A 23,757-nucleotide genomic window follows, 5' to 3' on the forward strand; every position below is an offset into this window, starting at 1 on the left:
AACCGTATCCCTTACCCTAACCTTATCCCTTACCCTAACCTTATCCCTTACCCTAACCCTAACCTTATCCCTTACCCTAACCTTATCCCTTACCCTAACCCTAATCTTAACCCTAACCCTAATCTTAACCCTAACCCTAACCTTATCCCTAACCCTAACCTTGTCCCTTAACCTAACCCTAACCCTAACCTTATCCCTTACCCCTTACCCTAACCTTATCCCTTACCCTAACCCTAACTTTATCCCTTACCTTATCCCTTACCCTATCCCTAATCTTAACCCTAACCCTAACCTTATCCCTTACCCTAACCCTAACTTTATCCCTTACCTTATCCCTTACCCTAACCCTAACCCTAACCCTTATTCTAAACCTAGCCTTCACTGTAACCGTAGCAAGCAGTTGCTTATCAACAGATAGTTTGTTAATAGTATGACCATTTGTAGAGCATCCGGAGTATCCAAATCAAGTGTATCCACTTTTTCATCCCTCTTCATGATGATTTGGACAGTAGAACGTGTCATTATTGTAATCACTCTGGAGCAGAGGGTAGAGAAGAGAAGAGGAGTTTTGACGGTAATATACAGTACCAGTCAAAAGTTTGAACACACCTACTCATTCAACGGCTTTTCTTTATTTTGACTATTTTCTACATTGTAGAATAATAGTGATGAAATCAAAACTATAAAATAGCACATATGAAATCATGTAGTAACCAAAAAAGTGTTGAACAAATCAAAATACTGTATATTTTATATTTGAGATTCTTCCAAGTAGTCACCCTTAATGCCTTAATGACAGCTTTGCACACTCTTGGCATTCTCTCAACCAGCTTCAAGAGTGTGCAAATATGTACTCAAGCCAAATGGTGGCTACTTTGAAGAATCTCAAATATAAATATATTTAGATCTGTTCAACACTTTTTTAGTTACGACATAATTCCATATGTGCTATTTTATAGTTTTGATGTCTTCACTATTATTCTGCAATGTAGAAAATAGTCAAAATAAAGAAAAACCCCTGAATGAGTAGGTATGTCCATACTTTTGACTGGTACTGTATTTGCAGAGGGCAGAGACTTTCACATGTAATGACGGTGTGATTGTGTTATTCTCTCTGGTGGGGCTAAGCTTGCTGTTTGCAGGTTTAAGGTTTTCAATTTGAATGAGGGATTTTTTCTTCCTTCCTTCCCTCTCCCAGCGTCCTTAAAGTTTTGAATGTGTGTATGTATGTGTCTGTGTACATGCATGTGTGTGTGTGTGGCAGTTGCTGCAACTGTAGGGTTAGTCACTCAGTAGAGGGATGCATCTGGTTACTCACAGCAGGGCACAGGAGATGGAAGTGTGTGTGTTTGTGTGTGTCACAGCATGTTCAGCAGAGGCTTGTTTCATGTCAAATGCAGGATCACAGCATTACAGCCTTCAGCACCTTCTCCTCTCCACTTGGAATGGGTGAGTCACACCGGAGACGTGTGAGTGTGCATGTGCGTGTGCGTGTGTGTGTGTGTGTGTGTGTGTGTGTGTGTGTGTGTGTGTGTGTGTGTGTGTGTGTGTGTGTGTGTGTGTGTGTGTGTGTGTGTGTGTGTGTGTGTGTGTGTGTGTGTGTGTGTGTGTGTGTGTGTGTGTGTGTGTGTGTGTGTGTGTGTGTGTGTGTGTGTGTGTGTGTGTGTGAGTGAGTGAGTGAGTGAGTGAGTGAGTGAGTGAGTGAGTGAGTGAGTGAGTGAGTGAGTGAGTGAGTGAGTGAGTGAGTGAGCGTGTCTGTGGTTATGTAAAATGCAGCTTTAGAGCTTGGTATGGATGAGTCACATTCTTTCGTGGAAAAGATACAAACCAATGTTCAAATATTTGTGTACAAACAGACGTGAGAGTGAGGCTGGTTTGGTTGTCACAGAGATAGGTGGGTATCTTCAGGTCTTTGTCTTCCCACGGGTCTTAAAACCAGACCACACAGTCCACGATACAAGAGCTGGATCCTGATGGGCTTTGCCTATCCCTATCCCTAACCCAAACCCTAGCTTCATGTCCACATGCTGGCTCAACCATAATTCTAGCCCCAACTCTAACCCAAACCCTAGCTCCATGTCCATATGCTGGCTCAACCCTGACCATAGCCTCAACTCTAACCCAAACCCTAGCTTCATGTCCATATTTTGGCTCAACCCTGACCCTAGCCCCAACTCTAACCCAAACCCTAGCTTCATGTCCCTGACCCTAGCCCCAACTCTAACCCAAACCCTAGCTTCATGTCCACACCCTGTCTCAACCCAAATTGCTGCATGTCAATGGTTAGCTAATTCTGGTTAGCTAATTCAATGCGGTACTATAACACTTTTATACATTATTTAACACACCCAAGCCAGAATACTCTCCTGTAAAATGCTCACTATAAAGCTACATATTGAGCCTATGAGTTATAACTATAACTACCGTTCTACCAGCAGGCACAGCCTGATTTTCCCATGATAAAAATAAAATAAAGAAAATAAACAGAGGGAGAAAAAGAAGAGAGATCTTCATTTCCTGAGTTATCAGCATCTCTGCTAGTATTTCATGTTACAGAGGCCTTGCGCACGTGCGCATGCACCCACAAGCACACACTCACACACTCACAAATACACACACACACGCACACACTGCTCTATAATCACTTGCCACAGCGAGCTCTCTTGTCACTACTCCAGTCACGTGGCAGACGACCTTGACAGGGATAAAACTCTGACAACAAAAGGTACAGCCTTGCCTCCCGCCCAGCCACCCATCCTGCCACCACAGCTAGGACTGGGGAAAGGCTGGAGAGGGAGGGAGGAGGAGGACTGCAGGCTAAAAAAGTTGAAGGTGGAGATAACATGATGGTGGCAGACTGTTGGAAGGGGAGGAAGAGAAGGAGGAGGAGGAGGAAGGGAGGAAAAAGAAAAGGAGGTGGAAGTGGAGTAGGAGGAGATGGATCAGTAGCTTTTAGGATCAATGATGTGTTTAATTAAAAATGTTTTTTTGATTACATAAATAAAATAAAGGTTGGAAAACAATGGCTGGCACATGGTCCAAACGGCAGGATAGTACTTTGTGGTTGGCACTGGCTGTGGCTGAATAAAATGTCAGTCTCAAATGAGACTTTCATGAAGGACACAGTCACAGAATATTTCATTGTGATCCAGTTCCCTGGCTAGCTCAACAGTCAGCCCAAGTAACAACCACATCGAGTCAAGTTTGATGTAAGACACAAAGGTGAATAATGAATAAGAAATGTGTTTGTTGTGATACCTTACTGAGGTAGCCTTCACGGTTGTCACCTGCTGATGGTGGGGTCAAAGCAAACCCCCTTTGTCTTATTGAGACAACAAACCCAAACACACCCTCGCTTCAATGTAGGTGCTTCAAAATTAAATTGAGAGAAAGGACTCTCCACCTCCTCCTAATCCTCTCTATCTCCCCTCACCCATCTCTCACCCTATCCCCAACTCCCTCTCTTTCCCCCCATCTCTCCCTCCCGCCCTCTCGTCTGAGATCGTACATCTCTGAAAGTAGTGTTATCATCTCTGTTCTAAGGAGATAGTGCTGATCACAGCTCTCAGACTGAGAGCAGGGGAAGGCATTATTATTTATTATTAGATATGGAGTAAGTCTGTGTGTGTGTGTGTGTGTGTGTGTGTGTGTGTGTGTGTGTGTGTGTGTGTGTGTGTGTGTGTGTGTGTGTGTGTGTGTGTGTGTGTGTGTGTGTGTGTGTGTGTGTGTGTGTGTGTGTGTGTGTGTGTGTGTGTGTGTGTGTGTGTGTGTGTGTGTGTGTGTGTGTGTGTGTGTGTGTGTGTGTGTGTGTGTGTGTGTGTGTGTGTGTGTGTGTGTGTGTGAGACAGGAAGATCACAGATTTTATTATTAGATAAGGAGATACTCTTGTCCCTGTTGGTCCCAGCTGCATGAACCCCTAGCCCTTCAACCACTGCTCAGAGTCAGATGCAGCATTCCTAGATCTAACATGTGTTCAGGTAGCAGTTCTGTCTAACAATGCAGAAAAAGCAAAAAGCAAAGCAGAAACTGTGAAAAACATTCTGTCACCCATCATCACCAGTTCATTCAATAGTTTTAATTCACTTGATTATGTAATATATTAGTCTACTCTGATAGATGGTAAATGCAGAAGGTCCCACACTCTATGTCACTGTATGTCACTCTATGTTCTATGTCCCCAGTTAAGTGAACCAATATTTCATCACACATTTCTTAGTGGACCATCGCCAGTTGATACCTTGCTATTCTATTCCCATAATGTTTCCTAGATGCACTTAACACTTTTAGCACCAACACTGGGGTTATTTTACAGTGTTAATTGACCTCTTCACAGTGTTAATTCAACTCTTCAATCAACACTTGAAATGTTACACTGAAAAATCAACTCCAGTTAACAGTTTGCTGTGTGCTATGAAAAGGGACCCATCTGCAGACTTCTATACATTTCAAGAATAGTTTTCAAGTCTGAAGAACTGTAGATGCCAAGTCAAGAACCCCACACTTAACTCAAAGGTTATTTATCAGGCAAGAGTTCTCCAAGGAAGCTTAAGCCCTGAGGAAAAACCATTTAAAATGTCTTAGGGCTGAGATCCCACTAACGGGATCGATATGACAACAGCCAGTGAAAGTGCAGGGCACCAAATTCAAAACAGAAATCACATAATTAAAATTCCTTAAATATAGAAGTATTTCAAACCATTTTAAAGATACACTTCTTGTTAATCCCACCACAGTGTCCGATTTCTAATAGGCTTTACGGCGAAAGCACCACAAACAATTATGTTAGGTCAGAGCCAAGCCATAGAAAAACACAGCGATTCTTCCAGCCAAAGAGAGGAGACAGAGATAGAATTAATCACTAACCCTTCATGATCTTCATCAGATGACACTCATAGGACTTCATGTTACACAATACATGTATGTTTTGTTCGATAAAGTTCATATTTATATCAAAAAAGGTCAGTATACATTGGCGCGTTATGTTCAGTAGTTCCAAAAACATCCGGTAATTTTGCAGAGAGCCACATCAATTTACAGAAATACTCATAATAAATGTTGATGAAATTACAAATGTTATACATGGAACTTTAGATACACTTCTCCTTAATGCAACCGCTATGTCAGATTTCAAAAAAAGCTTTACGGAGAAAGCAAAGCATGCAATAATCTGAATACGGCACTCAGAGACCAAAAAGATATCCGCCATATTGTGCAGTCAATAGAAGTCAGAAATCACATTATAAATATTCAGTTACCTTTGATGATCTTCATCAGAATGCACTCCCAGAAATCCCAGTTCCACAATAAAAGTTTGTTTTGTACGATAATGTCCATCATTTATGTCCAAATAAATACTTTTGTTAGCGCATTTTGTAAACAAATCCAAAACTCATGAAGCGCATTCACTGGGAGCTGACGAAATGTCAAAAAGTTACGTTATAGTCCGTAGAAACATGTCAAACGATGTATAGAATCAATCTTTAGGATGCTTTTAACATAAATCTTCAATAATGTTCCAACCGGAGAATTCCCCTCTCATTCGGCCCCACAGTAGAAGCATTAAACAAGGTTCTAAAGACTGTTGACATCTAGTGGAAGCCTTAGGAAGTGCAAAATGACCGATATCCCACTGTATATTCAATAGGGAATGAGTTGAAAAACGTCCAACCTCAGATTTCCCACTTCCTGGTTGGATTTCTTCTCAGGTTTTTGCCTGCCATATGAGTTCGTTATACTCACAGACATCATTCAAACAGTTTTAGAAACTTCAGAGTGTTTCTATCCAAATATACTAATAATATGCATTTATTAGCAACTGGGACTGAGTAGCAGGTAGTTTACTCTGGGCACCTCTGGGCACCTTATTCATCCAAGCTACTCAATACTGCCCCCAGCCATAAGAAGTTTAAGAACCTTAATTTTTTTCAGTGTAATAGATTGATGCAGTATTTGATTTGGGCAATTCCATGCTAACAGAGTGATGCTGAAAATATATGTGAAACAAAACCCAATATTTGCAAAGTAAAAAAAACATATAACTGTATGCACAATGACTACTGTTCACTGAAAATGTTACAAAAACACATTTACTTGAAGTGAACAGTGGTCATTGTGCATACAGTTATATGTTTTTTTTTAACTTTGCAACTATTGGGTTTTGTTTGACTTAAATGTAAAAGTGAAAAATCGGAGTCTCAACATCATTCTGTAACCATAGAATTGCCCTTATCATACGCTTTAAAAATTCCTACCTGAATTGAAGTGAATCAGTGAGAGGTTGAGAGGACATCCTTGCCTGATGCTGTCTGATAACTTATGAGGGAGGTCTGAGCCACCAGTCAGTCCACACACAGATCAGAGATGTGGCCTTGCATATCTAACTCAAAATAAATAATGAATTAAATAAAGCAGTGAGCAAACATGGCAGTGGTCTGCCATGTTTCCCAGATACAAGATACATTATGAATATAACCTTGTCCTGAAAAATGATATGGTTTCCCCAGACCGCATTCAGGTCGGTGGGCGACCTGGGTGCTGTCACCAAATTCCAAACTGTTGATGGAAAATAGGGCTGAGGCTAGGGGACATGTTACGACGAGGACAGTCCGCAAATAGGGGTCATCCTCTTTCCCATGCCATCCTGAGTTTAGACAAGCCCATTTGCAACTCATTTTACATCAACTTTATTCTTAATATATATGTTTCCTATAGACACTATTCAATCATTTATTTCAATAGATTGAGCTAACGCCATTTTGTATTCCTTCCATTTTATTTCCACATTGTGGAAGTATTTCAAAGTGTGAAGGAGGACTGAATACAATGTGATGTGGTCTGGTTCTCAGTCTCTAACCCCGTCACCACCTGCAGGGTTAGAACAGGGTAGCAATCTCTCCAAGCACTTGGCCTCCATTCACTCAATTGGGCAATTCCTTTCTAAAACAGTCAGAGATTCACAGAGAGATACTGTACATTCACAATAATACCCTGAAATGCTGACAGGAGCGATGTGGAATAAAAAAGGCAGAAAACATTGATCTGTTAGATATTAAATATAGATTATAGCATTTCTGATGTGGGTCCTGAAGGCAGAGAGTGAATTACATGAAGCAAAATGGGCATATTTAATGTGGTACACAGTGATACTACCCTCTGGCAAAAATCTATCAATGGTCATCGTCATTATGATCAAAACCTCATAACCAGCATCACCTAGCTAGGGATAATGAAAATGTTGAACGTTCTTGAGCTGATAATCAGACTGAGATTATTAGATAATACACAGACACAGGTCTATACATATTGTTAATATTGTATGTGCTCTTTATGATGGAATATACACATTTGGTGAAATCAAACCTTTTTTGAGACCAAGTCTTCTCAACACTTCTCAAAAGGCACTGGATTGGTGGAACGACCCATGTATGTTAGTAGGGAAACCAGATGAACTTGCTACATACAGTGTGCATGCATTTTCAAACGTCTGCTAAATGGCATACAATAACATTCAACTTAATAAAAACTAGTGTTCCCATCTCATGAAAAAAAAGACTATAGTAAGTGCCAGATAAAGTATCAGGTTTGACAATTTCTTCTTAAATCAGCCATAAATCCCCTTGTGACCGGGGGAATGGAAGCTTGTTGCGTGCAACAGGGAGTGGCAATTCAATGCAAGCTTCACCCCCCCCCAAAAAAATAATGAATTGTTAAAAACATTCTTACCTGTCTATCTATTTTTAACAGCGTTGACGTGTTATGCTTGACCCGCTCAGTGCTCCGCCACAAAACACCAGAAAATGGCTGAAAATATCAATAATAATCTTCAGTAATAACTTTGTCAAAACAACAAAATAACTAGGGCTTTAAAATTATGGTGAAACTGGAATGAAGTGGGTTAAACTCTTCCTAGAAGTGACACAGGGTTGACGGAGGAACATGGGGCATTTTATCAAGTCTTTATTAATATAAAACATCAGATTTCTTGAATTCTCCATGTGGTCTGTATTAAAGGGAATTTAATTTACTATAACAGGCTTTTAATTTGATATTGATGCACAATTTCTACTTAAAATATCAATTGTAAGTCAAAGGCACTCGTTTTTTGAAATGACCCACATCGTGTATGTTTTATAGACACACATGATGACAGTTAACATTGTGTAGCAGAAGATGACATGAATGCCCTTACACTGCTTCTTATATCTACTTCTCACATCGTCTTACTCCCATATTTCCCAAACACTTAGAAGTCATATGAAACTGGGACCAAAACTTAATCTAAAATGGCTGCCAAAAATAAAACCAAACCCAAATCGACCCTGTCACCTTGATGTTGCCGTTGCAGTCTCTCATCGAGGTTGGTCTCGGGAGAACCAGGAAATGCTAAAGAAAACATCATTATGTTGGCAGAAATGTGCCGGTAATAAACCCAAACGGCGCTGAGAGGCACAGGTTGTCAGCCATGATAAATGGCACCCGTGCATCCTGAATGTGTTTGGTGCCCTTGGTGCTCTTGCCATGTTGACTCCCTCTCCTGAGGGTCACAGTCACCCGCTGGGTTTGGCTGCGAGCTCCAGACCTTAGTAACTCTACTCTGGGCTCAGGGAGGAGATGAGCACATTTTTCGAATAATTTGAGCGATGCTTTAGCTTGCCCAGACAGATAGATAGTGTTTGCAGTTTTGAGCCTATTGATACATAATTGTATCATCAGCCAATCCATATCATCATGGATCCCTCCATCAAAAGACATTCCATTAATATGTAGTGAACCACATAAAAAATACTACAGTTTACTATAGAATACTACAGTCCTTACTATAGAATTCTGTAGTAAACTGTAGAATACCACTATATGAAACACTATAGTTGTGTTGTGCATCCCGTAATGAGAAACTTGCATGTCAAGTATATAGTACCAAGTACCTACATGCCATATATTGTGTTCCCTATGGTTTTAGACAGGAGCATAAGCTCTGAACTCTCTGTTCAGAACACTAGAGCATTTACTATAGTATATACTACTATTCTTTGTAGTATTTATACTATAGTAAACTATAAATACTACAGTAAAGTCCACAAAAAACACTAGAGTGAAAACAATACTGGTGTTATTTGTTCTACTTTTTAATTCAGAGGAAGTGGAAGACCAGAATAAGTGATATTGTAAGGTTCTGTATTTATTTTCTTAGTCAACCTTGTGTTCTGTTTCATTGTGTTCTTGAACATAGCCCTGTTTCTTTATGTTCTTGAACGTAGTCCTATCTTTCATTTTATTGTTCATTGATTTCACCTGTGTTAGTTACTCACCTGGTCTCATCAGCTCCTTATTTAGTTCAGTTCATTCTGTTTGTACCTGTGTGAGGCATTGTTTCGCTTTCACTCTAAGCCTTTTCCAAGCTCGTTTGTGAGTACTAGTTGTAGCCTTCAGTCCTAGTTTTGGTTTGCCTACCTGTGTATGACCATTGCCTGCCTGTGACCATGATTCCTGCTTCTGCGAAGAATAATTTTGCACGCCCAATTTTTCAGTTTTTGATTTGTTAAAAAAGTTTGAAATATCCAATAAATGTCGTTCCACTTCATGATTGTGTCCCACTTGTTGTTGATTCTTCACAAAAAAAATACAGTTTTTTATCTTTATGTTTGAAACCTGAAATGTGGCAAAAGGTCGCAAAGTTCAAGGGGGCCGAATACTTTCGCAAGGCACTGTAAATATATTTACCCCAAAAATATGTGGGGTTTGGAAATTATGCAGACAATAACATTGATGGAAGCAACAATCTATCCACAATATTAAAGCTGATCCACCCCCCCCCCCAGTAAAAGATTTAATTAAAAAAAAGTTTTAAAAAAGGGAAGCTTCTACAGGATAACAAATATTCCAAAACATGCATCTTGTTTTACTATAAGGCACCAAAGAAAAACTGCATAATATGTGGCAAAGAAAGAACTATATCCTAAAGTATTATGTTTGGGACAAATCCAACACAACACATCACTGAGTACCACCCTTCACATTTTCAAGCTTGGTGGTGGCGGCATCATGTTATGGGTATGCTTGTCATTGGCAAGGACTGGTTCATTGTTGATGATAAAAATAAACGGAATAGAGCTAAGCACTGGAAAAGTCAGAGAGGAAGAGCTGGTCCAGTCTGCTTTCCAACAGATCCTGGGAGACATATTCATCTTGCAGCAGGACAATTGCCTAAAATACAAGGCCAAATATACATTGGAGTTGCCTACCAAGATGACAAATCAAAATCAAATCTACAGCCAGAATTGAACATTGCTGTCTCGCAATGATGAACAACCAACTTGTCAGAGGTCATCTTTCATAACCTCGCAAATATTGTACAATCCAGGTTTGTAAAAACTTGTAGCAATTTACCCAGAAATACTCACAGCTGTAATCTGTGCCAAAGGTGATTCTAACATCTATTGACTCAGGAGTGTGGATACTTATGTAAATGAGATCAAATCAAAATCAAATCAAATCAAATTTATTTATATAGCCCTTCGTACATCAGCTGATATCTCAAAGTGCTGTACAGAAACCCAGCCTAAAACCCCAAACAGCAAACAATGCAGGTGTAAAAGCACGGTGGCTAGGAAAAACTCCCTAGAAAGGCCAAAACCTAGGAAGAAACCTAGAGAGGAACCGGGCTATGTGGGGTGGCCAGTCCTCTTCTGGCTGTGCCGGGTAGAGATTATAACAGAAAATGACCAAGATGTTCAAATGTTCATAAATGACCAGCATGGTCAAATAATAATAAGGCAGAACAGTTGAAACTGGAGCAGCAGCACAGTCAGGTGGACTGGGGACAGCAAGGAGCCATCATGTCAGGTAGTCCTGGGGCACGGTCCTAGGGCTCAGGTCCTCCGAGAGAGAGAAAGAAAGAGAGAATTAGAGAGAGCATATGTGGGGTGGCCAGTCCTCTTCTGGCTGTGCCGGGTGGAGATTATAACAGAACGTGGCCAAGATGTTCAAATGTTCATAAATGACCAGCATGGTTGAATAATAGTAAGGCAGAACAGTTGAAACTGGAGCAGGAGCATGGCCAGGTGGACTGGGGACAGCAAGGAGTCCTCATGTCAGGTAGTCCTGGGACATGGTCCTAGGGCCCAGGCCAGTCTGAAACTGGAGCAGCAGCATGGCCAGGTGGACTGGGGACAGCAAGGAGTCATCATGTCAGGTAGTCCTGGGGCATGGTTCTAGGGCTCAGGTCCTCCGAGAGAGAGAAAGAAGGAAGAAGGAGAGAATTAGAGAACGCACACTTAGATTTACACAGGACACCGAATAGGACAGGAGAAGTACTCCAGATAAACAAACTGACCCTAGCCCCCCGACACATAAACTACTGCAGCATAAATACTGGAGGCTGAGACAGGAGGGGTCAGGAGACACTGTGGCCCCATCCGAGGACACCCCGGACAGGGCCAAACAGGAAGGATATAACCCCACCCACTTTGCCAAAGCACAGCCCCCACACCACTAGAGGGAAATCTACAACCACCAACTTACCATCCTGAGACAAGGCCGAGTATAGCCCACAAAGATCTCCGACACGGTACAACCCAAAGGGGGGAACCCAGACAGGCCGACCACAACAGTGAATCAACCCACCCAGGTGACGCACCCCCCCAGGGACGGCACGAGAGAGCCCCAGCAAGCCAGTGACTCAGCCCCGTAACAGGGTTAGAGGCAGAGAATCCCAGTGGAAAAGGGGAACCGGCCAGGCAGAGACAGCAAGGGCGGTTCGTTGCTCCAGAGCCTTTCCGTTCACCTTCCCACTCCTGGGCCAGACTACACTCAATCATATGACCCACTGAAGAGATGAGTCTTCAGTAAAGACTTAAAGGTTGAGACCGAGTTTGCGTCTCTGACATGGGTAGGCAGACCGTTCCATAAAAATGGAGCTCTATAGGAGAAAGCCCTGCCTCCAGCTGTTTGCTTAGAAATTCTAGGGACAATTAGGAGGCCTGCGTCTTGTGACCGTAGCGTACGTATAGGTATGTACGGCAGGACCAAATCAGAGAGGTAGGTAGGAGCAAGCCCATGTAATGCTTTGTAGGTTAGCAGTAAAACCTTGAAATCAGCCCTTGCTTTGACAGGAAGCCAGTGTAGAGAGGCTAGCACTGGAGTAATATGATCAAATTTTTTGGTTCTAGTCAGGATTCTAGCAGCCGTATTTAGCACTAACTGAAGTTTATTTAGTGCTTTATCCGGGTAGCCGGAAAATAGAGCATTGCAGTAGTCTAACCTAGAAGTGACAAAAGCATGGATTAATTTTTCTGCATCATTTTTGGACAGAAAGTTTCTGATTTTTGCAATGTTACGTAGATGGGAAAAAGCTGTCCTCGAAATGGTCTTGATATGTTCTTCAAAAGAGAGATCAGGGTCCAGAGTAACGGGAGGTCCTTCACAGTTTTATTTGAGACGACTGTACAACCATTAAGATTAATTGTCAGATTCAACAGAAGATCTCTTTGTTTCTTGGGACCTAGAACAAGCATCTCTGTTTTGTCCGAGTTTAATAGTAGAAAGTTTGCAGCCATCCACTTCCTTATGTCTGAAACACATGCTTCTAGCGAGGGCAATTTTGGTGCTTCACCGTGTTTCATTGAAATGTACAGCTGTGTGTCATCCGCATAGCAGTGAAAGTTTACATTATGTTTTCGAATAACATCCCCAAGAGGTAAAATATATAGTGAAAACAATAGTGGTCCTAAAACAGAACCTTGAGGAACACCGAAATGTACAGTTGATTTGTCAGAGGACAAACCATTCACAGAGACAAACTGATATCTTTCCGACAGATAAGACCTAAACCAGGCCAGAACATATATGAGTGAGAGATATTTCTGTATTTCATTTTCGATAAATTAGCAAAAATGTCTAAAAACATGTTTTACTTTGTCATTATTGGGTATTGTGTGTAGATAGGTGAGAGAGAAAATATATTCAATCTGTTGTAGAATAAGGCTGTAACATAACAGAATATGGAAAAGGTCAAGGGGTCTGAATACTTTCCGAATACACTATACTATTATTATAAATGTTTACAATCCCATGGATGCAAGCACATACTGTAAGTATCAATAAAAGGTTATGAAATTGTAGTTAAATAAAGGTTAAGTAATCAATAACACTGTGGGTGTTAAAATAACGATTGATGATTTCTGTACAGACTTTTACCTTTGAGAGGCTATAGGAGCTTTGCATGCCTCCAGGTACTCATGGGATTTCTGTAAATATGAATCCTACCAGCGCAACTTTGGTTTTAGAAGTCTAATGAACACTCCAAACAGCCTACCCGACCACTCGGAGGCGTCTGCATGGTCCTAAAGCACACCGCTGCCTCGTTTTGTATGACATTCCAATGATAAAACTAAGGGGGACAAAAATGCAATTTCAGAATGTAGGGGGTGACATGTCCCCCCTGTCACCAGTGAAAGTTGTGCACCTGAATCCTGCTGTAGCCTACCGTCATCCAGTTGTATTTTTCAGACATCCTCCATATTTTATCCTCCATGTCTTAGAAGGAGGAACTCAGTTCACAGGAAGTGAAGAACAGAAGGGCCATCTAAATTGAATTGTTTATAATGGTCCAGGTTCAGCCAGAGACAGATGAATAAATGATCGATTACTACTTACTTAGTAACTTACTTTCTTTCATACTCATCTGATACCTACATACAGTACTTCCCAACAGGATGCTTCCTTTGGGTCTTCCTCAGCATTCCTTATGGTTGTCTACAGTATCTTCTGTCTGTCTCCAAAATAAGTACGAAAGCAGACTCTCAGCCAGTCCCTGACTAAACAGTAAAATCACACTGGGGTGATTTAATACATTATTAACCATACATTAAATTCTATGTCGTGTCCCACTTTTTACCAAATTGGCCAAAACATTGCCCAAAACAAAGACTACTAATCATCAGTATTGTCAATAATTGGCCAAAGCAGTTTCATACATTTTTGTTAAGATTATGTGAACATTACCATACTGCACATTGGTCCCCGTATATAGAATACCATCTGCAAGAATCAGTAGCAGGATCCCCGGGACATGGCTCTACGAGCCTTCGGGATGGGGGCGTGAAAGAGGAGAAATTGTGGTTAGTGCAGAGAAGGAGAATTACATGAGTGTGCCAAATTAGAGGGACATGTGGTACAGCCAGCTCAGATAGAGAGGCAAGAGAAGGGGAGGTCGGTCCAGGGACTGGCTGAGAGTCTGGTTTACAGGGAGGTTGAGAGGGAGAGATACAGGGAGGGGGAGAGGGAGAGATACAGGGAGGGGGAGAGAGATACAGGGAGGGAGAGGGAGAGATATAGGAAGAGGGGAGATACAGGGAGGGAGAGATACAGGGAGGGGGAGAGGGAGGGAGGGGAAGAGGGAGAGATACAGGGAGGAGGGAGGAGGAGAGGGAGACATACAGGTAGGAGGGAGAAAGATACAGGGAGGGGAGAGAGATACAGGGAGGGGGGGAGAGGGAGAGATACAGGGAGGGGAGGAGAGAGGGGGAGAGATATAGGGGAGGGGAGATACAGGTAGGAGGGAGAGATACAGGGAGGGGGAGAGGGAGAGATACAGTGAGGAGGAGAGGGAGACATACAGGGAGGAGGGAGAAAGATACAGGGAGGGGAGAGAGATACAGGGAGGGGGAGAAAGATACAGGGAGGGGGAGCAAGATACAGGTAGGGGGAGGTAGGAGGAGGGAGAGATACAGGGAGGGGAGAGAGATACAGGTAGGAGGGGAGGGAGATACAGGGAGGGAGGGGAGAGATACAGGAGGGGGAGAGGGAGAGAAACAGGTAGGGGGAGAGATACAGGGAGGGGGGGAGAGGGAGAGATACAGGGAGGGGTAGAGGCAGATATACAGGGAGGGGGAGAGACACAGGGAGGAGGAGAGGCAGAGGAGGGGAGAGATACAGGGGGGGAGAGAGAGATACATGGGGGGGGAGGGAGCGATACAGGGGGGGAGAGGGAGAGATACAGGGAGGGGAGAGGGAGAGATACAGGGAAGGGGATGGAGAGAGAGATACAGGGGAGGGGAGAGAGAGATACAGTGAGGAGGAGAGGGAGACATACAGGTAGGAGGGGAGGAAGATACAGGGAGGGAGAGGGAGAGATACAGGGAGGGGAGAAAGATACAGGAGAGGAGATGGGGACGGGGAGGGAGGATACAGGGAGGGGGAGAGGGAGAGATACAGGGAGGGGGGAGGGAGAGATACAGGGAAGGGAGGGATACTTTGAGGGGACATACAGGTAGGAGGGGAGGAAGATACAGGGAGGAGGAGGGAGGAGGGGAGAGATACAGGGAGGAGGAGAGGGAGGATGAGAGGGAGAGCTACAGGGAAGGGGAAAGATACAGGGAGGAGGAGAGGGAGAGATACAGGGAGGAGGAGAGGGAGAGATACAGGGACGAGGAGAGAGAGATACAACCAAGGAGGGCCTACAGCAGCACCTAGATCTTATGCACAGGTTCTGTCAGACCTGGGCCCTGACAGTAAATCTCAGTAAGATCAAAATAATGGTGTTCCAAAAAAGGTCCAGTCACCAGGACCACAAATACAAATTCCATCTAGATACTGTTGCCCCAGAGCACACAAAAAAACTATACATACCTTGGCCTAAACATCAGCGCCACAGGTAACTTCCACAAAGCTGTGAACGATCTGAGCGACAAGGCAAGAAGGGCATTCTATGCAATTAAAAGGAACATAAATTTCAACATACCAATTAGGATTTGGCTAAAAATAATTGAATCAGTCATAGAGCCCATTGCCCTTTATGGTTGTGAGGTCTGGGGTCCGCTCACCAACCAAGACTTCACAAAATGGGACAAACACCAAATTGAGGCTCTGCACGCAGAATTCTGCAAAAATATCCTCCGTGTACAACGTAGAACACCAAATAATGCATGCAGAGCAGAATTTGGCCGATACCCACTAATTATCAAAATCCAGAAAAGAGCTGTTAAATTCTATAACCACCTAAAAGGAAGCGATTCCCAAACCTTCCACAACAAAGCCATCACCTACAGAGAGATGAACCTGGAGAAGAGTCCCCTAAGCAAGCTGGTCCTGGGGCTCTGTTCACAAACACACCCTACAGAGTCCCAGGACAGCAGCGCAATTAGACCCAACCAAATCATGAGAAAACAAAAAGATAATTGCTTGACACATTGGAAAGAATTAACAAAAAAACACAGCAAACTAGAATGCTATTTGGCCCTACACAGAGAGTACACAGCGGCAGAATACCTGACCACTGTGACTGACCCAAAATTAAGGAAAGCTTTGACTATGTACAGACTCAGCGAGCATAGCCTTTCTATTGAGAAAGGCCACCGTAGGCAGACATGGCTCTCAAGAGAAGACAGGCTATGTGCTCACTGCCCACAAAATGAGGTGGAAACTGAGCTGCACTTCCTAACCTCCTGCCCAATGTATGACCATATTAGAGAGACATATTTCCCTCAGATTACACAGATCCACAAAGAATTTGAAAACAAATCCAATTTTGAAAAACTCCCATATCTACTGGGTGAAATTCCACAGTGTGCCATCAAAGCAGCAAGATTTGTGACCTGTTGCCACGAGAAAAGGGCAACCAGTGAAGAACACGCACCATTGTAAATACAACCCATATCTATGCTTATTTATTTTATCTTGTGTCCTTTAACATTTGTACATTGTTAAAACACTGTATATATATATAATATGACATTTGTAATGTCTTTATTGTTTTGAAACTTCTGTATGTGTGATGTCTACTGTTCATTTTTATTGTTTATTTCACTTTATATATTATCTACTTCACTTGCTTTGGCAATGTTAACACATGTTACCCATGCCAATAAAGCCCTTGAATTGAATTGAATTGAATTGATACAGGGAGGATGAGAGGGAGAGATACAGGGAGGAGGAGAGGGAGAGCTACAGGGAAGGGGAAAGATACAGGGAGGAGGAGAGGGAGAGATACAGGGAGGAGGAGAGGGAGAGCTACAGAGAAGGGGAAAATACAGGGAGGAGGAGAGGGAGAGATACAGGGAGGAGGAGAGGGAGAGATACAGGGAGGAGGAGAGAGAGATACAGGGAGGAGGAGAGGGAGATACAGGGAGGAGGAGAGGGAGGGATACAGGGAGGAGGAGAGGGAGAGATACAGGGAGGAGGAGAGGGAGAGATACAGGGAGGAGGAGAGGGGGAGATACAGGGAGAGGGAGAGAGATACAGGGAGGAGGAGGGGCAGAGATACAGGGAACCGAAGAGGGAGAGAAAGAGAGAGAGTGAGAGGGAGAGAGATAGAGAGAGGGGGAGAGAGAAAGGCGTCTGGTACAGTATATAGAGCACAGATAACGAAGGAGGGAGGGACAAGAGAGCCTGAGTGAAAGAAAATGACAGAGTATGTGAGTGACAATGACGGAAAAGAGAGAAAAGGAAACAGAGGACAGAAGAGTGAAGCATGGATAAACAAGTTACTAAAATGACTTTCTCCCTCGCTTCTCGTCCTCTGGTAAAGAATAAAACCCTGGTTTAAATCTTTCAGCTCCCTTTCACCCATTTAGTTTGTTATTCGAAATACCCTTCTTCAGTTACTCTCTCAGTCTTATTACAGAGGCATCTCGGGTCCACGTCACGTTGTCAGTCCTTTGCTGCCCCTATCATCTTTCATGACCTTGTCAGCATCTGTCACTCACTACCCCCTCTGTCCTCCTTTCCTACCTCTCCATGAAGTTTCCCAGAGAGGATTGACGTGATGAAATCTGTTAAAATCTGTCCATGTGAGAATACAGAGATAAGCAGACTAAGTGTGTATTTTTTGTATGGATGTCTATGAGTGTCAGATTTGGTCAACAAATGTTTTTTTAATGCTAATTTGATGCTAAGTGAGGCTTATTTGAATGAATATAAGTTTCATAAGGTTTAGGTTGTTACGCACATGGCATCTTGGTAACTTTGAGAAAAACAATTTTAGATTGAAGCTTCATATCTGCCCTCTCATTGGCTAGAATGTCCCCACCTGATCTCAAATTCTCCCGCTTGCCTTTCCGCCTTTGCAACAACGACTCCTATTGTTAGGGCGGATACAAGACTATCTCGTCATTACAGCATCTCTGTGTTTCCTCACATCAGTAAGTCAATTTGATGATAACTTTATTGATCCCTGCCAGGTTAACATGGAGGCCTCTTCATGGGTTGCATGTTCGGAGACACTGAGACAGCAAGGACTCACAGGGTTCCGTATCTGATTCAGGATCTGCAGGGAATCTTTCCCTCTGGCGTTTTTTTAGCTTCTTCATAGCAGTAGATTCAAATATATTTGGTCACATCATGTTATCTGTTGAAGTAATCTTTCCATCCTGCAGCCAGGGGTGTATAATGTACTTAGGTTTAAGCATGCACAACAATTTCACACATACATATTATGTGTTGTACTGTATGTGCTCCTAATGCATTCTGTAATCATATAACAGTGTATGAAATTGGTAATTTAGCTAGACTATCTGTGAGGAGGGAAGGAGTGGAGGATTTCTGAGTTACACTGGTGACTGATCAATGAACGATTCTGAGAGGTTGTTTTCAAATAATATAACAGTCAGACACACTGGAAGGACCATGCATTCCAGAATATGAATACAATGTGTACAGTCCAACAGATAGGGGTGCTGTGTCAGGTCAGACACACTGGAAGGACCATGCATTCCAGAATATGAATACAATGTGTACAGTCAACAGATAGGGGTGCTGTGTCAGGTCAGACACACTGGAAGGACCATGCATTCCAGAATATGAATACAATGTGTACAGTCCAACAGATAGGGGTGCTGTGTCAGGTCAGACACACTGGAAGGACCATGCATTCCAGAATATGAATACAATGTGTACAGTCCAACAGATAGGGGTGCTGTGTCAGGTCAGACACACTGGAAGGACCATGCATTCCAGAATATGAATACAATGTGTACAGTCCAACAGATAGGGGTGCTGTGTCAGGTCAGACACACTGGAAGGACCATGCATTCCAGAATATGAATACAATGTGTACAGTCCAATAGATAGGGGTGCTGTGTCAGGTCAGACACACTGGAAGGACCATGCATTCCAGAATATGAATACAATGTGTACAGTCCAACAGATAGGGGTGCTGTGTCAGGTCAGACACACTGGAAGGACCATGCATTCCAGAATATGAATACAATGTGTACAGTCCAACAGATAGGGGTGCTGTGTCAGGTCAGACACACTGGAAGGACCATGCATTCCAGAATATGAATACAATGTGTACAGTCTAACAGATAGGGGTGCTGTGTCAGGTCAGACAATGTTTTGGTCAGAAAGTGTAACTGAAAGCTCTATACTACATGTGTTGTTGTCATGTGCTGTACTTCTGCTAAGAGTTACATGTGACATTCCCCTTCTCCTGTCTCCATAACAAGCTACATCTACTTACTTCCCAGGGGGCAGGAGGAGGTGAGGCCAGCATAGAGGTGTTGTCTCCTTAACCCTTTGTGTTCTCTATGCAGGAGAGATATGTTCTGGTCTTCTCAAATGGGACCCTATTCCATTTATAGTGAGGAGCCCTATAAAGGGAATCGGGTGCCATTTGGGACACAGGCATGCTATAGCTCCCATTGGTTTTATTGACCATAAATAACTACAAGTATGTCAACTACAAATGTAATCTAAACTTGGTAGTTGGCACTCCGTGTACAGCATGTTTTCTTTTGCTAGTTATTGAATGCATGGATTAAGAAAGTAGTGTATAATTTAGCTAAGTAGTTATAGCTAGGATAAAATGTACAGATAATTCTAGGAAATGAAGAGAATTGAGATGAATACAATACACATAACAAAGAAAAATAAACAGAAAGGTAAACCAATTACCCATTTAGTAATTAACAATACACATTTCTCACTTCACAATGATACTGTAGCACCACACATTAGTTTAATGAATTTCCTCAACTGAAGTTCACTTAGGTAATATTTTATTTCATTTATTCATTTAATTTTTCAAAACTATTTTTTTTTCCATAATAAATTTTACTTTGATTTCAATAATAAAGAAATAGTCACAATTTGAACATAAAATACTGTAGAAAAAAATACCACAGGTAGAAATGAACAAAAGAAACAAACAAACAAAGAAGAATTCATAATCATCATTATTTATAGGTCATAGTAGTTCTCCTCATACTCATTCCAAGTACATCAGGTCGTCAGGAAAGCGGAATAGAATTGACATTAGAATGACAGTACAAACACACAAACGGTTGAAATGGTTGCTTCTTTGTCTTATTTCTTCTTCAGATTGTTTCCGTCAGCCCAAGCGTACACTGGACAATCATATTATAGGACCACTTGGAAACACATACATCATCATCATCATCATCATCATCATTCGGAATATAGGTCTTCATTCTCAAGTAGCTAGGTTTAGTTTGGCGGGCAGGTATCGGGAGGAAGGCAGTCTGTTACTGTTATTGCCCCAGCAATTGGGAGGGGGCGGGAATGGGGAGAAAGGCAGTGAAACCCTGGAGACGTTACCTCATCCTGCATGTCATCATCATGCCATGTCTCTGCTGTACACTATTATCATTGAATGGTAGAGTTTGAGGACCAAGTCAGGTTACTACTGGGCCGGGTTAATATATATATTAGATCAGGTTGGCATTTGTATAAAAACTCAACAGGAACATGTGTATAAAGGCGGAATGAATAATTAAATAACCCCCCCACCCAAAAAAATGGCATTGCGGATCGATGTCATCGTAAAATCTTCTATATCTAGCAACACTTAATAACATTTAATTTGGTATTTTTGTCATTTTCTTATTTTTTTATTCCAAAAATGGTTGGAGGAGGAGCAGATATATTTTGCGTGGTCATCTATACAACAGGCTATAAAACACCACTTTGTCACAGTCCAGAAAGCACATATAGATGTGGTTGTACTGTATATAAACATATGTACTGGAACTGTAGTAAGATACGTTTTGCGTGCATGGAGTTCCAGGATCAGAATGATCGCGTTCACAACGTTCCTCCGTCTCCTTCCACAACTCTGTTAAACACATTGCCTTAGATTCCACACTGATGTCGAAAACCAAGTCGTCCACAATTCTTAACTGGCAAAGATGAATCTTGAATAGAACTTGACATAAGTCTCTCAAGATCAAGATTAATCGTAGGCCCTTTTGTCTTTGCACTGTTAACAGATCGGGCGGCCATTTTTTATAGTAGTCTGTTTTGGGCCATTACTGCCACTATAAAAAGTGCAAATACTTTGGCTGATTCCTCAAACAAACGTACCATCTTTATCCTTTCACTTCCTTCTTCACTGTTGCCTTGCCTTCCCATGATCTCTTTCTTTTCTTTCACTTGTCATTCATTGTTGGAAATGTCTGGAGTTGGGTTTTCTTTACATACCTTATTAATGCGCTTCGTGTTTTATGTAAAGATTTTCTCCTAAAGATCCCAGCAAACACAAAGACAGTATATGTAAATGATAACATGAAAACATTGGAGTTTGTTGTTGTAATATTGTATATCTCTCCTCTCACATTTAACTCAAACTTCGAGAGTGAGATATTGGCCAACCAATATCCTGGTAATAAACAGGACAAATGACAGATGGCGTTAATTGGTTAGTTTGTTTGTTGATCCATGATGTATAGGTACTTCAGTTGATTATCTGATTATTCTGCAGCTTGCCATAAGGTTGAGACACCCTTTCTTATCATTAGTATAGTCCAGTACAGTACCGCCATCTCCCTGGTGCTATTTCTTACAGTCCAGTGTGCTTGGGTAGAAGAATCTAAAGGAGGATGTTTCGTTTTTTACTCCTTTTCACTTTCCAGTATACCACCACCCACCATGTCTTAGATAAAATGAAAGACTAAATGTTCTTTTGTTGTTTTTGTTTAATTTTGTTTGTTCGTTATTATACACTTTTTATTGGTCTTCCGATCTCCGGATTCGTCTTTTTGAATCATAAAAAGTTTGAATAATTGGTCCAATCTTTGCGAGGGGCCAGTGGTGAAGACCAGAGACAGTAAGGATCACACATAGTACTCCTTGTCTTTATTCTTCTTGCTCTTAGAGGAAGTCTTGGCGGCGTTTGGCGGTTTCTCCTTCACCACCGTCCCGTTGGACTGCGATGTGTTACTGATGTAGTTACGGCTCTCGTCTACATGGTAAGAACCCTCGTCCCGGTTGCGGTATTTGTACATGGCATAGAGCAGGATGAGGATACAGAGGGCGGCTGCCGCTATGATTCCAACCACCATCCCTGTGGTACTGCTTGACTCACGGAACACCCCCTCCGATGGACCAGGATAGCCCTTCACCGCCGGACCTGTTGGGTTAGCTGTGGAGAGGACGAGAGAGAGAAAGGGAGAGAGAAAGGGGGTTAGGGGAGAGAAAGAGAGAGAGGAGGAAGTGGAGGGGGTTAGGGGAGAGAAAGAGAGAGAGAGGAGGAAGTGGAGGGGGTTAGGGGAGAGAAAGAGAGAGAGAGGAGGAAGTGGAGGGGGTTAGGGAGAGAGAGAGAGAGAGAGAGAGAGAGAGAGAGAGAGAGAGAGAGAGAGAGAGAGAGAGAGAGAGAGAGAGAGAGAGAGAGAGAGAGAGAGAGAGAGAGGAAGTGGAGGGGGTTAGGGGAGAGAGAAAGAGAAAGAGAGAGAGGATGTGGATGGGGTTAGGGGAGAGAGAGAAAGAGAGAGAGAGAGAGAGAGAGAGAGAGAGAGAGAGAGAGAGAGAGAGAGAGAGAGAGAGAGAGAGAGAGAGAGAGAGAAGAAGTGGAGTTATTATAAGTTGCTCATTTCCAACACAAGGAAGCCTATACCATTCCACACAGAACACATTCAATAGCTTATGTACTTCTGACAAACTCAAAAATAAGTAATACAATGAAAGTTTATTTTCACCTTCATTGATTTCACACAATGACAACAGAACGTGAATACATTTCTCTCAGGTGCATTAACATCAATATACAGTATGATCAATATCATTAGCCACTATGAAAACAGCCTCAAGGTGTGCTAGCAGATTCCAGATCCCCTGACCTGAGTGCACCTACCAACAGAGTCACTTCATTCTATTTGTATGAGTAACTCATAACCAGTGCACCTACCAACAATCACTCACAACCATGACATGGATGAGCTCACCCACATACGGTAGAGTAGGGATGTGAGGACATTTTGACAGTCCACAATGATTCATAGTCACCAACAACAGGCCATCTAGTGAGAACCAGCTTTGTCATTATGATGCAAATTACAAATTAGCAACATAATGATCCCCATCAATTTCAGTGTATTTCATTTTCAATGAATGAAATGAATTGGCAATGGCCAATGCGGTCTCTGTAATGAACTCTAAATGTTTGATAACAGCGGATTAATAACTGAGCTACACTGCACTTTTGGGAGCCATTTGCACCGACTGAATGGGAAGCTGATTAGATATCAGACAGCCCTCTTTGTGTTCCGAGTGCTGTCCAAATTATAATCCATCTTCCATCAGCTTTCTCTGATAGGCCTCTCCACTGTTCCCCTTCATATCATTCTCTCTCTCATTTTTATTTCTCTTTCTCAATGTCGAGCTCTCTCTCTCTCATTTTCTCGTTATCCCTCTCTCTCTGTGCTAATGCCCTCTTTAGATTAAGTACTTTTAAACTTTCACCTCATCTATTCCTCCTCTATTCCTTTATACCTTTACCTAACTTAGTGGCTCATGTTCTGACTTTA

General features: G+C 42.3%; 1 protein-coding gene across 33 annotated transcripts in view; it reads right to left on the reverse strand.

The window, feature by feature from the left end:
• Window positions 1-19,978: 19,978 nt before the first annotated feature.
• The window catches only part of LOC124040314 (neurexin-1a), a 631,581-nt gene continuing 627,802 nt past the window's right edge, over window positions 19,979-23,757 (reverse strand). For all 33 annotated transcript variants that reach the window (XM_046357404.1, XM_046357403.1, XM_046357410.1 and 30 more), the window contains one exon: window positions 19,979-22,376. In XM_046357404.1, coding sequence (XP_046213360.1) covers window positions 22,069-22,376 — 308 coding nt within the window. In that variant the 3' untranslated portion in view covers window positions 19,979-22,068. The remainder of the gene's footprint in view (window positions 22,377-23,757) is intronic.

The sequence above is a fragment of the Oncorhynchus gorbuscha genome, linkage group LG07, assembly GCF_021184085.1.
Source record: "Oncorhynchus gorbuscha isolate QuinsamMale2020 ecotype Even-year linkage group LG07, OgorEven_v1.0, whole genome shotgun sequence".
Lineage (NCBI taxonomy): Eukaryota > Metazoa > Chordata > Actinopteri > Salmoniformes > Salmonidae > Oncorhynchus > Oncorhynchus gorbuscha.